The sequence below is a fragment of the Rhamphochromis longiceps genome, linkage group LG4, assembly GCF_057381845.1.
Source record: "Rhamphochromis longiceps isolate RC_006_pf linkage group LG4, R_longiceps_female_GT1.1, whole genome shotgun sequence".
NCBI classification, from domain to species: Eukaryota; Metazoa; Chordata; class Actinopteri; order Cichliformes; family Cichlidae; genus Rhamphochromis; species Rhamphochromis longiceps.
In genome coordinates, this window is record NC_140560.1 from 11364288 (window position 1) to 11380006 (window position 15719).

The 15719-nt window shown below is 41.9% G+C and overlaps 1 protein-coding gene across 1 annotated transcript in view; it reads right to left on the reverse strand.

Annotated features, from left to right (window-relative positions):
• Positions 1-15719, reverse strand: part of grin2ba (glutamate receptor, ionotropic, N-methyl D-aspartate 2B, genome duplicate a) — a 137757-nt gene that overhangs the window by 11846 nt on the left and 110192 nt on the right. The window contains exons 12-15 of the mRNA XM_085403270.1: positions 14898-15127; positions 14623-14783; positions 13560-13747; positions 5641-5879 (exon numbers count right to left, since the gene is read on the reverse strand). Of these exons, the coding sequence (XP_085259396.1) occupies positions 5641-5879; positions 13560-13747; positions 14623-14783; positions 14898-15127 (818 nt within the window). The remainder of the gene's footprint in view (positions 1-5640; positions 5880-13559; positions 13748-14622; positions 14784-14897; positions 15128-15719) is intronic.

The following is a 15719-nucleotide window of genomic DNA, read 5'->3' on the forward strand; positions in this document are numbered from 1 at the left end:
CTGCGTGATCTGCCTCACAGAAACCTGGCTATCGGACCAAAGTACCGGACTCCGCAATACAACTGCCGGGGTTCTCTGTGCACCGCGCGGACAGGTCACAGGATCTTACTGGGAAAAGCAGAGGCGGTGGTGTGTGTTTCATGATCAACAACAGCTGGTGTGATTATGCGAACGTGCACCCGGTCAAATCCTTCTGCTCACCGGACCTGGAGTACCTGATGATTAAGTGCCGGCCATTCTGGCTACCAAGGGAATTTACAGCAGTGATTATTACGGCTGTTTACATTCCCCCACAAGCCGACACTGACCGTGCACTCAGGGAACTGTACAGCGCGATCAGCAGCGAGGAAACCGCACACCCAGAGGCAGCGTTTATCACAGCCGGAGACTTTAATGAGGGAAACCTGAAGAAAGTCTCACCAAAACTCCATCAACACATCCTTTTCAACACACGTGGAAACCGGCAACTTGACCACTGTTACACCTCTTTCCGGGATGCGTACAAAGCCCTCCCCCGCGCCCCATTCGGCCAATCAGATCACTGCTCCATCCTGCTCCTGCCCGCCTACAGGCAGAAGCTGAAACAGGAAGCTCCAACCCGGAGGGCGGTGCACTGTTGGACGGACCAATCGGAGTCTGCGCTGCGGGACTGTTTTGATCACGCGGACTGGGAAATGTTTTACGTGACCGCCAGAGACATTGATGAATACACAGACTCAGTCTGTGGATTTATCAGGAAATGCGTGGAAGATGTCGTCCCATCCAGAACAGTCAAATCCTTCCCAAATCAAAAACCCTGGATTAACGGAGATGTTCGCGCGGCACTGGCGGCACGGAACACCGCCTTTGCCTCCGCGAACACATCGGACTACAAACACGCACATTACCAACTCCGGAAGACGATCAAAGCAGCCAAACGTGAGTACAGGGACAGGGTGGAACAACAGTTTGACAACCCTCGGAGTATGTGGCAGGGACTAAACACGATCACAGACTTTAGAGGGAAAACCAGCACACCGCAGACCACGGCCTCTCTGTGTGAGGATCTAAACATATTCTACGCTAGATTCGACACAGCGAACACCATGAGACCGGACAGTGTGCGCACCGCGGATGACGTCAGTGCGCACACTGTGTCTGAGGAGGATGTGCGGAAGTGCTTCAGGAAGGTGAACGCACGCAAAGCTACTGGTCCGGACGGGATTCCCGGCCGCGTCCTCAGGTCATGCGCGGCTCAGCTGGCTGGAGTGTTCACGCACATCTTCAACCTTTCCCTCTCTCTGTCTGTAGTCCCAGCCTGCTTCAAAATGGCCACCATCGTCCCTGTACCCAAATCCTCCACCATCTCCTCATTGAACGACTGGCGACCTGTAGCCCTGACCCCCATCGTAAGCAAATGCTTCGAGAAGCTGGTCAGGGACTTCATCTGCTCTGCACTACCCGACTCACTGGACCCTCTACAGTTTGCATACCGCCACAACAGGTCCACTGATGATGCCATAGCCCTGACACTACACACTGCCCTGTCACACCTGGAGAAGAGAGACACGTATGTGAGGATGCTGTTTGTAGATTACAGCTCAGCATTCAATACCATCGTTCCCTCGAAGCTGGACAGGAAACTGCAGGATCTAGGACTGAGCAGCTCCCTCTGCAGCTGGATCCTTAGCTTCCTGTCTGACAGACGCCAGGTGGTCAGACTGGGCAGCATCACCTCATCCCCCATCACACTGAACACTGGTGCTCCACAGGGGTGTGTACTGAGCCCTCTCCTGTACTCACTCTACACCTACGACTGCACAGCCACTAACAGCTCCAACATCATTGTGAAGTTTGCGGACGACACTACAGTGGTGGGTCTTATCACCAACGGTGATGAGACGGCTTACAGGGAGGAGGTCAGCGCCCTGACCCACTGGTGTCAAGACAACCATCTCACCCTCAACGTCGCAAAGACAAAGGAGTTGATAGTGGACTTCCGGAGGTGCAGAGAAGTACACACCCCCATCACCATCAACGGCGCTGCTGTGGAGAGAGTGAGCAGCTTCCGGTTCCTTGGCGTACACCTGGCTGAGGATCTTACGTGGTCAGTACACACAAACAAAACAGTAAAGAAGGCGCAGCAGCGCCTCTTCTTTCTCAGGAGACTGAAAAGATTCGGCATGAGCCCCCGCATCCTCAGGACCTTCTATCACTGTGCCATTGAGAGCATCCTCACTGGATGCATCACCACCTGGTATGGCAACAGCACCGCCTACAACTGCAAAGCTCTCCAGCGAGTAGTGCGGTGCTCTGAACGGATAATTGGAGGTGAGCTTCCCTCCCTCCAAGACATCTACAGGAAGCGGTGCCTGAGGAAAGCGGGGAGGATCATCAAGGACTCCAGTCACCCCAGCCATAAACTGTTCAGACTGCTTCCATCAGGAAGGAGGTTCTGCAGCATCCGGTCCTGTACCAGCAGACTGAGAGACAGCTTTTTCCATCAGGCCATCAGACTGCTGAACACGTCATAGACACCTCAGCTTCACTACTGGAACTTCAACATTATGCACTCCACACTGTATATAAATGCCACTTGTTTTGCACATATTCAACTCTGTATATTTTATATATTTTATTATTATTATTATTATTATTTTATTTTATTTTTTTACTATTTAATTTGTAAAAATGTGTATACACACACACACACACACACACACGTAGGAAAATATTTAGTATACACATCCAGAAATGCATACACTATTATATATTGTACATATATTTATTAGTTTCAGGTTGGCCATTCTTGTATTTTGCTCGTTTGTGTTGTTGTGTTTGCACATCTCTGTTGCTTGTGGGGCTCGCACACAAGAATTTCACTCGCATGTGCTGTGCCAGTGTGCCTGCACATGTGATGTGACAATAAAAGTGATTTGATTTGATTTGATTTGAAAGGCAAAATATTATTTTTAGCCTTAAACATAATTAATAGTGTCCGTAGTTTCACTAAATCTCCTAATTTTAATAATTTGGATTTTATAAATAATTTATTTGTATGTTCTCTATATTTAACGTTATGAATCATTCGTATCACTTTCTTCTGTAATAAGTTTAGAGGTTTTATATTATATCCTCATATGTATTCCCCCAAACTTCGACACAGTAACTAAAGTATGAGAAAAACAATGAAAAATATAAAATGTGCATTGTTTTGTAATCTAATAAATCTCTTACATTTCCCAAACTATAAATGTCTTTAACCATCTTCTTTCTAATATACTCAATATGTGATTTCCACGTCAAATTTTCATCTACTATTACACCCAAAAAGCGAAATTCAGTAACTCTTTCAATCAATTCTCCATTAATGGACATAATGACTTCTTCCTCCTTTACACGATTGCCAAATATCATGAATTTCGTTTTTGTCAGATTCAAATATAATTTATTTACATCAAACCATTTTTTTAATCTTAACATCTAAGAAATCATAATTTCAACCAAATCTTTCAAATTCACTCCTGAGCAATAAAAATTTGTGTCATCTGCAAATAAAATAAAACTTAACCTTTTTGATACGTCACAGATATCATTAATATATAAATTAAAAAGTTTAGGTCCCAAAGTAGAACCTTGAGGAACGCCACATACAATCTTCAATCTTTCAGAAGTATTGCCGAGATAATGTGCATATTGCGACCTATTTTCTAAATAACTCCTTAACCAATTCAATGCCACTCCTCTCATACCATAATTATACAATTTAGAAATCAAAATAGAATGTTGTAACGTGTCAAAAGCTTTTTTTAAATCAACGAATACCCCAACTGTGTATTTATTATTATGGGTTGCAGATGAAATATCGTCAATGAAAGTCAACAATGTTAATGCCGTTGATCTATTTTTACAAAATCCAAATTGATTTTTATTTATTAGTTGATTTTTTTCAATAAAACTATCAAGTCTTTGCGCAAAAGGTTTTTCAAGCACTTTTGAAAACTGTGACAAAGAGACACTGGCCTATAGTTGTTAAAACTATGCTTATCTCCTGATTTATATAAGGGTATCACTTTTGCCACTTTCATTCGATCAGGAAATATTCCTGATTGTAACGAGAGATTAAAAATATAGCAAAGAGGAATACTTATACAGCCTAAAGTCTTTTTAATTATAACCATGTCTATACCATCACAGTCAGTAGGTTTTTTATTTTTAAAGTTTTCTACAATTGCTACTATTTCTTTTATGGTAATATCAGCTAAGAATATAGAATTAAGCACTCTACTTTCTCCTTTCTAGACTTTCTCATATTCTGGGTCGTCATTTTTTCTAATTAAATTTGCTAAAGTGGGTCCAACATTTACAAAAAAGGAATTTAATTCGTTTGCTACTTCAGTCTTGTCATCAACAACTTGATTATTCTTAATGAAATAAATAGGCCGATCTGAGGGTGTGTTCTTGTTACCCAATGCTTCTTTAAAAATATTCCAAATGCCCTTAATATTATTCTTGTTTTCCTGAAAAAGTTTATGATAATAGTCTTTCTTGGCTTTTCTCAATATCTTCTGTGGAACCAGCTCCGAGTTTGGATTTGGGAAAGAGACACCCTCTCTGCTTTTAAAATTAGGCTTAAAACTTTCCACTATGGGTGACCAAAGCAATTGTAAATGGGTTTTTGATGCAACACTGTATACTGTAACTAATTCTACCAAGCGACAGAAAGCAACATCCCACAACTGCTGGCCAGTCGGTTAGGGAATACACATTTTTTACTAGTGACCAGTGGTTACCAGGGGCTTTAGGTCAGCATTCCCCAAACCCCGGGCAACGGACCCGTACCGGTCTGTGAGCCGTTTGGTACTGGGCCGCGAGATTTGAGGCTCAGGAGTGAAATTTATGGTTTTCAGGGTTTTTATCGTTAACTTGGTTTACCTGAGAGAGGAGGACGTTACTCTCAATGTTGCTGGTGCATTTCAGGAGGATGCTGCTAATAAAGTTACACAATTACACAGTGAATTCACGTTTATTATTATATTTACAATATATCACAGTTTTTGTCTTGGTTATATCATTTTACTTTGTTGTATTTATCCTCCGACACCTTAAAGGCCGTTCTGTGAAAATATTGGCTGACATTAAACCGGTCCGTGGCGCAAAAGAGGTCAGGGACCACTGCTTTAGATGACTTAGCTTTAGCAATAGATTTTACAGCAACTACCATCTACCACTTGCAACCAGTCAAGGTTGCCAACAGGTCTCTAGGCCTGTGTAACTAGCCCTAACTCAGAATATTTGATTTATTTTTAATATTTTTTGGGGCCCTTTTATGGCTTTCTTTTTGATATAAACAGTGAAGACTGATAAGAAAGCGGAAGACATGCGGCCGCAGCCCTTTGCTATGCGGCATATGGTTGCCTGCTCATTACAGTGAGCTAAACCAGCACCCCAACTCACAATGTTTACTACATAAGTAAATATGTAGCAATGATACGAAGGGTACAACATGAAATACACATACTGAAGTATCTGAATTGAAAAATTGTGTATTTGATGGTACTCCAACATGCAGCTATTATCTTATTTGGATAGCTAGGGTCAAAGTATTAACAAAGAGCCTTTTCTTGCTATAATAGCCCACTTTTCCCCACCCTTTCTCACCCTGCTGATTGAGAAGACGAAGCCGGGCTGGCCGGAGCAGACGCCCATGAAGCAGAAGCGCAGCTGCCAGTAGAACCAGTGTTCACAGATGAAGGTAATGAGTGAAAGAGCCATGGCAGCACCTAGCATGTAGAAAACGCCAGCCATGTTGTCCACATCCAGCTGGCTGGACATCACCTCATTCTTCTCATGGTGGCAGATCCCTGTCAGCCAGAGGGACTCCAGCTCCTCCATCTCACCTGGACAGAGGTATTGGCATGAGGTTTTGGGAAGAAGACGAAGGGAGGGAGAAAGTGACAGGACGAAGGAAGAAACAGATGGTGAGAAGAGATGGACGAGGAGCAGGCCAACAAGGAGGGGATTGGATGGAGGTGAGACAGGAGGGGCGTACGTGGACGGACAAGAGAAGAAGAAGGAGGGCACAGTGAGGATATGTGGGGGAAGTGTTTTTATGTTTGAGATGTGGAATTGAAGTAAAGAAAGGAGTGTGAAAAAGAGGGAATGGAAGTATTATATAAAGTAGAGAAGAGGGACATGATGTAATAACAAGATGGGTATTGGAGGACATGAGGGATGGAGAAAATGATGCAACAGAAGAAGAGAAGACGGAAGATGGCGGGCAGAAGAGAAAAGGGGGGTCAGGGTGGTTAGAAGTGAAATACAGATCTTAAATTCTGCAGCAGCTTCACAGCAGACAGAGGAAGAGCAAAACACACATGCCACCAGTCACATGTTAATCACAGTCTTACTTGCATTGTTTTCTCCAAATAATTGCATATATAGGTATCTGGTATGCATCTGACGCTAGTCCCCGAGCTTGTGCTTGTTTTTGTGGGTCACCTTCTGTTTCATCACGAGCTGTTCTCTATCAAAGCTGACTGTGGCAGGACAGGCGTCGGTTAATTAATCATACATTCAGCCGCTGTCGCTCCACGTCAGCGCAACTCCACCAACACACAGCCCAGCCTGGCCTCTGAGCATCAACAAGCGTCTCCGCAGCATGTAAACGTAAAAAAAAGAGGCACTGCACACAAAGGCATAAATACAGATACATCACCCAGCTGCCTCTACTTAGATCTACTGTTAAACAGTAACTGGAACCCTTGTGCAGCTATTCTGACAGTGGCATCTCTAGTTAGGGCTGTCTCCTGGGAGTCAGTATGCCACTTTGTCATTAGTTTTCATTTAGCGCTGATTTTAGTGGGAAAACCTGCTCATCTTTTTGTTGTTCAATGGACATCAGAGAATACAGAGTGAGAGGAGACAACAACTGTAGTTGACTGGCTTAAAATCCAGGACACGGTTACAGTGTTTCACACTCTCATACAGAAACTGTCCTCCTTTCACACGGATAAGACTGAGACTAAGACACTATTTAATAGATCTTTTACTGAGTCTGTTTTATCTTTTCCTTGGTATCATGGTACGGTAACCTATCTCTGAAGGACAGAAACAAACTGATGCAAATTGTGAACTGGTTAGGGAAGCTGCGAGGTACATCACAGCTCAACTTAGAGTCTCTGTATACCAGACAGCTGCAGAGAAGGACCAGCTCCATCTTAAATAATGACTCCCACCCCTTTTGTTGGGATATTCAGCTTCTTCCCTTTGGACAGAGGTTTGTAGTCCTTAAATGCAGGAGAAAGCATTAGAGAAACGACTTTGTCTTAGTTGATATTCTTTATTAAACGATAGCAAATTTGCTTATATGCCTTTTTTTTTTTTTACTATTTTTACTGGAACACTCTCACTTTTTTCCCTTTTATTTTTCTTATTGTGTCTATGTTACAATTGTCCAGTATTGGCGTTTGATGTCTGGTAGAAGTGTTGCCTGCACTTTGAACTGCAAAACAAATTTACCTATGGGTATCAATAAAGGAACCTGAGCCTAAGTGTTTGTTCAGGACTTGTAAGGAGTGTTAATAAAGGTTAATGTAACTGACAGCTTTTTGACTTCAACTTTCCTCCAGTCCTCCAAACCTCTCCCTACAAATCCCTCTAAACATTCAACTCAAGATTCATTAACATCTCTAGGAGCCTTTAGCACTGCTGAGCGATACTGCAAATTTTGGTATCGATCCAATATCAAGTGAATTAAGGGCAGTATTGCCGATGTCAATACCGATACTTTTAACCTATAAAAGAGTGTCATGATTTATGAGCTGAATCGTCGTTGATTTGCCAAATTCTGAAGAGATTTTAATGAACATCAAATGACAGTGTTGTGATTTTGTTCTTATATATTGGTACTGGTTTTTTTTAAGAGCTGGAATGTAAATGTGCCTGTCTTTAAAGGCCTTTGGGTCAGCTTCAGTTGTTTAAATGTGCTATAGGCTAAAAAGAATTGACGTAACAGTGAACAGAAAAAAGTTCAGACATTTTTCATAGTGCATGTTTGGGGTATATTTTTTTATTATAAAAAATGCTAATAAAAATCTATTCAACACAATTTATACTGAACTATGAGGATAGAAACAAAGTATCGATCCAATTGCATTAGTATCGATCTAATACCGATACCAGTGTTGGTATTGATACTATCAAAATTTGGATCGATCAGCCCACCTCTAGCCTGTACATGAATCTCATGACTCATGTCACCTGCTCCTGACTCAGATGAAAATGATAGCTATCTCTGCTTAATGATCAAGTCCATGACATGAGACTGCAAAATCAAGTGAGTGGAATTTCAGTTGTCTAGGTCTATTCAAGTGGATTTTCACTGTTTGGTTTAGTTATTTAATGACTCAGTCACACTAAAATAAAAATTGGCCAACAAACGCCTTACAACTAGGAAAAAAAATTGGTGGTTGCCTGGTGACGGAAATGCTTTATTTATTTATTTGCATTTTGCATTTGGCAATTGAAGATGTTGCAGCAGCAAACTATTTCCTACTGGTTGATGATGTTGCACACTCAACCTCTGGGGAACCAGAGGTCTCTTTCCAATGGGGGACTCAACTCCTTAACTCAGCTGGTTGCTATATTTTGGTTATAGTATTATAAATAAATAAAAAAAGCAAGGTTGCCGCTACATAATCGAATTAAATCATCAACCTCCAGCAACTATCTCAAAATTTGAGGTTACGAGGTTCTTGCTAGACTTAGGTAGTTAATCTGAACTTTTATTTCAGAATTTATATCTATGTATATGGCAACGATTTGTGATTTTTACTGATTTATTACAGTTTATTGCCACATTGCCATAAACAGATTGCATGCAACTAAGAGACCAACTAGGTCTTATTTATGTCTCGAAGCAGCAAAGTTACATAGAAGTTGGCAACTGACTGCGAGTGGTTGCAAACCAGGTCCCCATCTTCGAAAGCAAAAAGAAAATTTCAAAAAGCAATGAGATCACAGTTAATTGCACATGTTCTAATAACTTCGGTCATGCCGCGGTCTCCCAACAACTGCTTTCCCTAGTGTGACCGTAGCATAACCAATCTGCTGTAACTCTGAGGGAATGCTAGACTTCTACACTTTAAAGCAGCATTACAACATTTTTTGAAACATGGTTTTTTTTTGTGGGAGCAGAGAGTTACACGTCAAAGTCAGTCGTTTCTTTGATTTTTGTATGATATAAGATAAGCTAATAGTTTAGCTAGTAGCTTAGTTAGTAGCTTAGCATAATCTGTTTGTTTAATCTCCAGAAAACATTAAATTGCAATTTTATGCCACGTAATGAGCCAATACTGTAAATGATTAAAATGCAGACTAAATATCTGAGTTGGCTCTATCGTCTCATCTAAGCCAGAAACTACATCTTTAACTTCTATGGAGCTTTGCTATGTGATAAACAAAATACAGACATCTTTCCTATTCTTAATTTTAGTCACTGTCTAAAATCTAATAACCTTGTTACAAAATGTCATATAAAATCTTAAAGAAGTATATTTTATGACGGAATAAGAAGTAACTATTACATCACCGATGCCCGGTATCTCTGTAATGATGCAACAGGTCTTTCGCTGATTTCAAGGGCAAAAAGTTCATCAGAAGCAAACGAATGATTCCGTTTAAAAGTGAAACAGGAAATTTTGCAGTTTAACTTTCAGGACAGCTGTGATATATTTTTTGCTCAGGCCTGCGTCAAACTACCCCGACTCTCTTCCAGCCTGCATATCAGGCCACTGCGCTCGCCGCTTGAGTCTGATCACTTTCTAGGCCACCAGGAGGGGAGTGGATGGCGAGGCGTGGTAAAGTGACATTGAAATCCTGAGAGGGGCCAGACAGGGCCGCTCAGTTTCTGTATTAATGCTTTTGCAGTGGCCCACGGGGATGTTACAGCGAGCCGACCCACATTCACATTTGCAAGCACACACATAAATTACTCTCAACTAAGTTCGACGGGTTATTAAGTTAATTCTACGACTAACCTAACTGATCATCAATAAGCAACAAGCACACAAAAGACTCTTCCTGAATCGCATGTAGGTTGATAAAAATAAACCTGTGTCATAAATAATCAGAATCTCTACACTGCTTTTACTTTGTAGCCCATTGCACGCACACACACACACACACACACACACACACACACACACACACACAGGCAGGCACTCATTTTTGGAGGGCTGACCCATATTTACATGTGCACGCAAACACACACACACACAAACCCGCACACTAATGCACACACGGTTTAGAAATACACCAGGAGCTATGTTGGCACCTCTAACTGGGACACACTATAGCAGGCCCCTGAGGGCCCTTGGCTCAGGATGCTCACAACACTCTGGACCGTGCCCAAATAAACTAGCTACACCACACGCACTTGAACCTACACACACACAGACACACACAAAACTTCCATTACACTTCCCATACTGAATTAACTGTATATCAAAACCAGGCTGTTAAAGTGGTTAAACTTCACAACTAGCCATTGTTGGTGACGTTTTAATTTGTGCGTGACGAAGAGCTCAAAAATGAACATTTGGAACGCATTTTATTTCCTGCTCATTCACAGACTCATTAATGCTGCAGCTACAGCTGGGACAAAGTGTGTCTCTAAAGAACAAACCCCGGAGAGCTTTGCACAGTCTCCCATAAACGGCAAACATGATCATAAACCACCAGCTTCCCACAGTGGGAGCTAAATTTCAACTTGTATTCCTAACGTTTTACTTTTTCACTCTGCATTTGAGATACAATATGTGGGAGTGGACTTACAGTACATTTGACTCGCAGAGCAAAGCAGACGCACAAGAAAAAGTATGATTTTTATCCTAGCTCTCTCCAAAATCCTTTCCTGAACAGATGGGAGTGGGTGAGATCAACAATTTTACAGTCTGAGAGAGATTTTTTTTTCTTGCATGAGTGAAGGGAAGGGATTTCAAACATTCATGAAAATACTATATTTCACGCTAATACAGTCCAGACTGTAAGTATATAGACAGTTACACATTTCTTAGTCTTCAGGCTCTGTGCCTCACTAGTGATACAGAAAGAACTGTGTGTGAGATATAGCTCTTCTATCACACAGTGCCAGAATTGTAGCAGTTTTAAAACGAAATTGGCTTTTCTTTTTTTGGGGGTGTGGAAGAGTTCACATGAGGCTCGTAGCTAATTCAGTTACCATTTAGTTTGAGTGGGAGCACCCTGGCAATATGCAGAGCAAAGAGTCAGCCGAGCAAGTGAAGAAGATAAGAAATTATTAGAGCCGTATCAAAGCTAGTTGGTTTGCCAAAATCAACAGTTGGGTTCATAGTCAAAAGCAAAAGCAAACAAAAAAGAACGCCTGGTAGACGGAAAGGAGCACATGGCAAGAAAAATCTCAGTATAACAGCACAGCAAGTCAAGAATGCTGTTGAGGATTGAAAGTCTATTAGTTTAACCTCAGTGGATTCACCGCCGCCAAACTCATGAGAGAAAAATCAAGAGAGGAAAAAAGGCAGTTTGTAAAAAATTGTGAAATGACCCTTAAAACTAGCCAGTGACAAACGTACGGTGTTAAAAAGGTATAGCCAGTGACCCTGACCCTCCTCCTCTGTCAAATGTTGGTGGAGATTCTGTTTAAGGGTGCACGGCTGCCAAGGAAACAGTCAATCAAACAGCAGTTTGCACGATCGGATTCAGCAAAATTCACCAGAAGAAACTTTGTAGTTTTTTGGACAAGACAGCCTTAAACATACGTCTAAGTCAGGGGTCGGACACCTTTCTGATGATGAGTACCATCTAACATTTCCTCAGAAGTTAATGTGCCATATCAACCATCGCATTAGCAATACATTTAATAACGCTCTATATGAACAGTTACACACTGTATAGAACAACTTTATAGAACTATATTTGTTTGCAGATGTTGGCATAGTGCAGTATTGTATTTGTGTGTATTTCCGTGGTGCTGATGCTGCGCTGAGCAGACAGCTCCTGAAGCATTTGAAGTAGCAGAATGTGGAAATTTCAACATCGCTTGAAAAAACTGCCAGCTAGCAACGTCCCTCTCACCGGTAGGCTAAGTGATTTTTAACTAATTATAAGTTAAATCTGGTAGTTGGGGTTCTTAGCTAAGATACCGTTATTAAGAAGCGGCACAACTAATGTCTCTATGTGAGCTAATTTGCGATGTGCACCGGTGGCACGGCCATTTATTTTTTTAATGCACCTTCTCAGATTTACTCACTGCGTGTCGTGCCATCAGTTAACCCTTCGCGTGCCAGCTGTGCCCAGGGTTGCCGACCCCTGTCCTAAGTAATCTAAAGGCTTTTCAGGCAGAGGAGCATCCTAAACTTCCTGCTTCAGTCACATGATCTCACTTAAAGCGAGCTCTGTTTCACATGCCAACAAAAAAGCGGGGGAGGAATTAAGTCTGAGAGGACTTTAGAAAGCTGCTGAATTTACCTGCTTTTGTCTGAGATCTCCAATTGGTGGTCAGTAAGTATAAACAGAGAATCATTGCTCGTCCAGCTTCTTTTTTTTTTTTTTAAATCAAAAATGCAGAACCTGAAGAATAAGAAAGTCTACACTGGACAATATTCATAAGAACGAGCCTACAGCAAAGCCTCAAGCTGTTCATATTGATGGAGCTTTAGTTTTCTTCCCCCCATTATAGCTCTTACTTAAATCGCATTTTCATACGTTAGTTCTTTTTCCTGCTGGCAATAATGTATGAAAACTGTAGACATGAAGTCATTAGCTAAGATTAGAAAAGTAAAATGGTGCAAAAACACATGAGGCACTCAGTCATTCAAATAAACTCACAGGTCAGCCACGTTTGTCAGATCCGAACTCTCAGCTGCTTGTCTGGGATTTTATCTGCTCGTTCATATGTGACAGGGGTGGGGAACTCCAGGCCTCGAGAGCCGATGTCCTGTAGGTTTTAGATCTCACCCTAGGTCAACACACCTGAATCAAATGATCAGTTCATTACCAGGCTTCTGGAGAACTTCAAGACATGTTGAAGAGGTAATTTAGCCATTTAAATCAGCTGTGCTGGAACAAGGACACATCTAAAACCTGCAGGACGCCGGCTCTCGAGGCTTGGAGTTCCCTACCCCTTACATGTGAGATGCCCTCAGTACTGCACAGCCGTACACACAAATGGTTTTCGTGTCTAACAAGGGATCGTAAGGTTTTTCAGGTGCATTGAATTTCAAATTTGCCTGATAGTAACCTGGGTTAGTTCATCTGATAATTGTTTTTCAGCTTGTCCTGCTGTCATAACACAGTTTAAACAGTTTGGTGAACACAATGTTATCCCAAAAGAATAAGTCAACAGAATAAGTTGGGCACACGTATCCTTTAATATTTGCCTCAAGGTCACGGAGAAGTTTTTGATCTGTTAACGTCTGTGTTAAGCTGGTCTTATCTCTGCGTCTATCCGATCCGTTTATGTGTAATTATACAACTCATCGCATCAGCACAGCTGCGCGCGTGACATCATTAAACGGTGGAGTGTCAGCTCGCTCGCTCACCGTCTCCAAAGAGCTGCAGGATGGCCAGGTCCACATGTCTCTTCCAGAGCGACTCCTTCTGGATGGCGATGCCGTACCCCGTGGTGGCAAAGATGTAGCCGCTGCCAATGGTCACCAGCTTGCAGCCCTCGTCCCTGCCAGCCATGTAGTTCAGCACGGCCGCATCGTAAATGAAAGCGTCTAGTTTGCTGGAGAAGAAGAGAGCGAGGGACAAAGAGGAGGAGCGATAGGTTACAATTAATTAGCACTTGGGAGTCAGACATCACAGCTACAACATTCCAATTAACCTGCTAAATAGCTCTAAGCTGCTGATAAGTCTAATAGACTTCCACTTGGTTTGCCAAAGGCTGGGGCTGGCACACAAACTGGCGAAAAGGCGCACTTGATGAAACTGAAGAGGGGGAGTGATAGTATTATTGGACGTATTCAGCTGAGATATATTTACATGAAGCAAGACAAACAAGAGAATTTCGCAGTGATTACTTTTTAAGTCATCGTAGCCTGAATTTTACACTTCTATTGAAACAGACATTCTGATCATCGTAGTGAGTCCAATAGTGCTTCTGGGTACTTTAAAACATGATTAGCACCATTCCAAAAAGCATTCAATCAATTGAAATGAACAAAAAGCAGATTGCACCATAATAAATAATACTGTGCCCAAAACAAAGAAATGCACACTCAGTTTAATTCAGTTTTTTCATATAATGCCAAATCACAAAAACAGTTGCCTCAAAGTGCTTTATATTGTAAGGTAGACCATACAATAAGACAGAGAAAACCCCAACAATCGGACAGCCCACTAAGCCCTAGAACTTTGCAACAGTGGGAAGAAAAACTCCCTTTTAATAGGAAGAACTTCCAGCAGAACCAAGCTCAGGGAAGGGCAGTCATCTGTACGACCAGTTAGGGGTGACACTGACCGAAATACTCTTTTCAGTATCTCAAGTAATATATTCTAACACAATTTGCCAGTAATAGATTTGTGAAGTTTAAACATAAATGTGGTCATTTTCATTTTGACATTTTTCTTTTTTAACCACTTTGTTGCGAACATGCTTACCCAGACTTGAGACTCTGCAGAGCTTCATTGACATTTCTCTGATGAAACTTTGTCATGTAGGAGTGCATTTCTGGGTAGTTGTTTCTAATGTTTCTCTCTGTACTTCCATTGGGGACAGTGCCAAAACGAAACGGAGGCGAGAAGTCGTTGGGACTCTGGAACTGAACATAAAAAACAGAGAACGGAGAGGCGTGTAAAACTCTGATAAGTCTTCACACAACATTGGGTAAGGACGAGCGAGTGGCACAGCATCAAACAGAAACCTTTCACCTTACCTTTTTGTCTGACAGACCGGATACCTGGTCCACGTACTCCTCCTGGATCATGAAAGCAGCCAGGTTGGCAGTGTAGGAGGCCAGAAAGATGACAGCAAAGAAGGCCCACACTGATACCATGATCTTACTGGTGGTGCCTTTGGGATTCTGCACTGGCACAGAGTTGTTGAAGACCAGACCCCACAGCAGCCAGATGGCCTTGCCGATGGTAAAGGATGGACCATGGGGCTCTAAATTAAATAGAGTTATTGGTTAAAGACAATAGATCACTTCTGGAGCAGTTGAACAATTCTCCAGGACATCAGTGATCTATTTAGAAGAACAAAACCAAAAATTAGAATTAATTTGCTACATATATTCATTTTAGGATTTCAGTATGATCAAGGAGTTTCATTTTTTCCCCTTCTATGTTTCTGATAAAGGAATTTATCCAGGACTTTGCTTCATGACAAACAACTAGCTTTGGTTTAGTGCTAATTAGCAAGCGCTTGCTCGCTAACATGCTAGACCTGAGTAGCCACTTGGATCTGGCTTCAAAATAGAGTTTGTAACACACTCAGCTTTAAACTGTAACTTTACAATATGTTATTTGTATCTTACTGAGCACTGTGTCAGTGCTTCGCAGCCATACAGTATACGAACTCACTGTATTAACCAAGAAGCTGGATTTAGCTGATAGCATGACACTCCACCTTCTTGTCCAAATACCTGAAACGTGTCCTTCACAAACCAGCCACCGTATTATACAATCATGTGAAAAATAAGGTTTTCACAGGACTCTATGAAAACTTAGCATGCTCTATAATTTACTAGTTTGTAGAA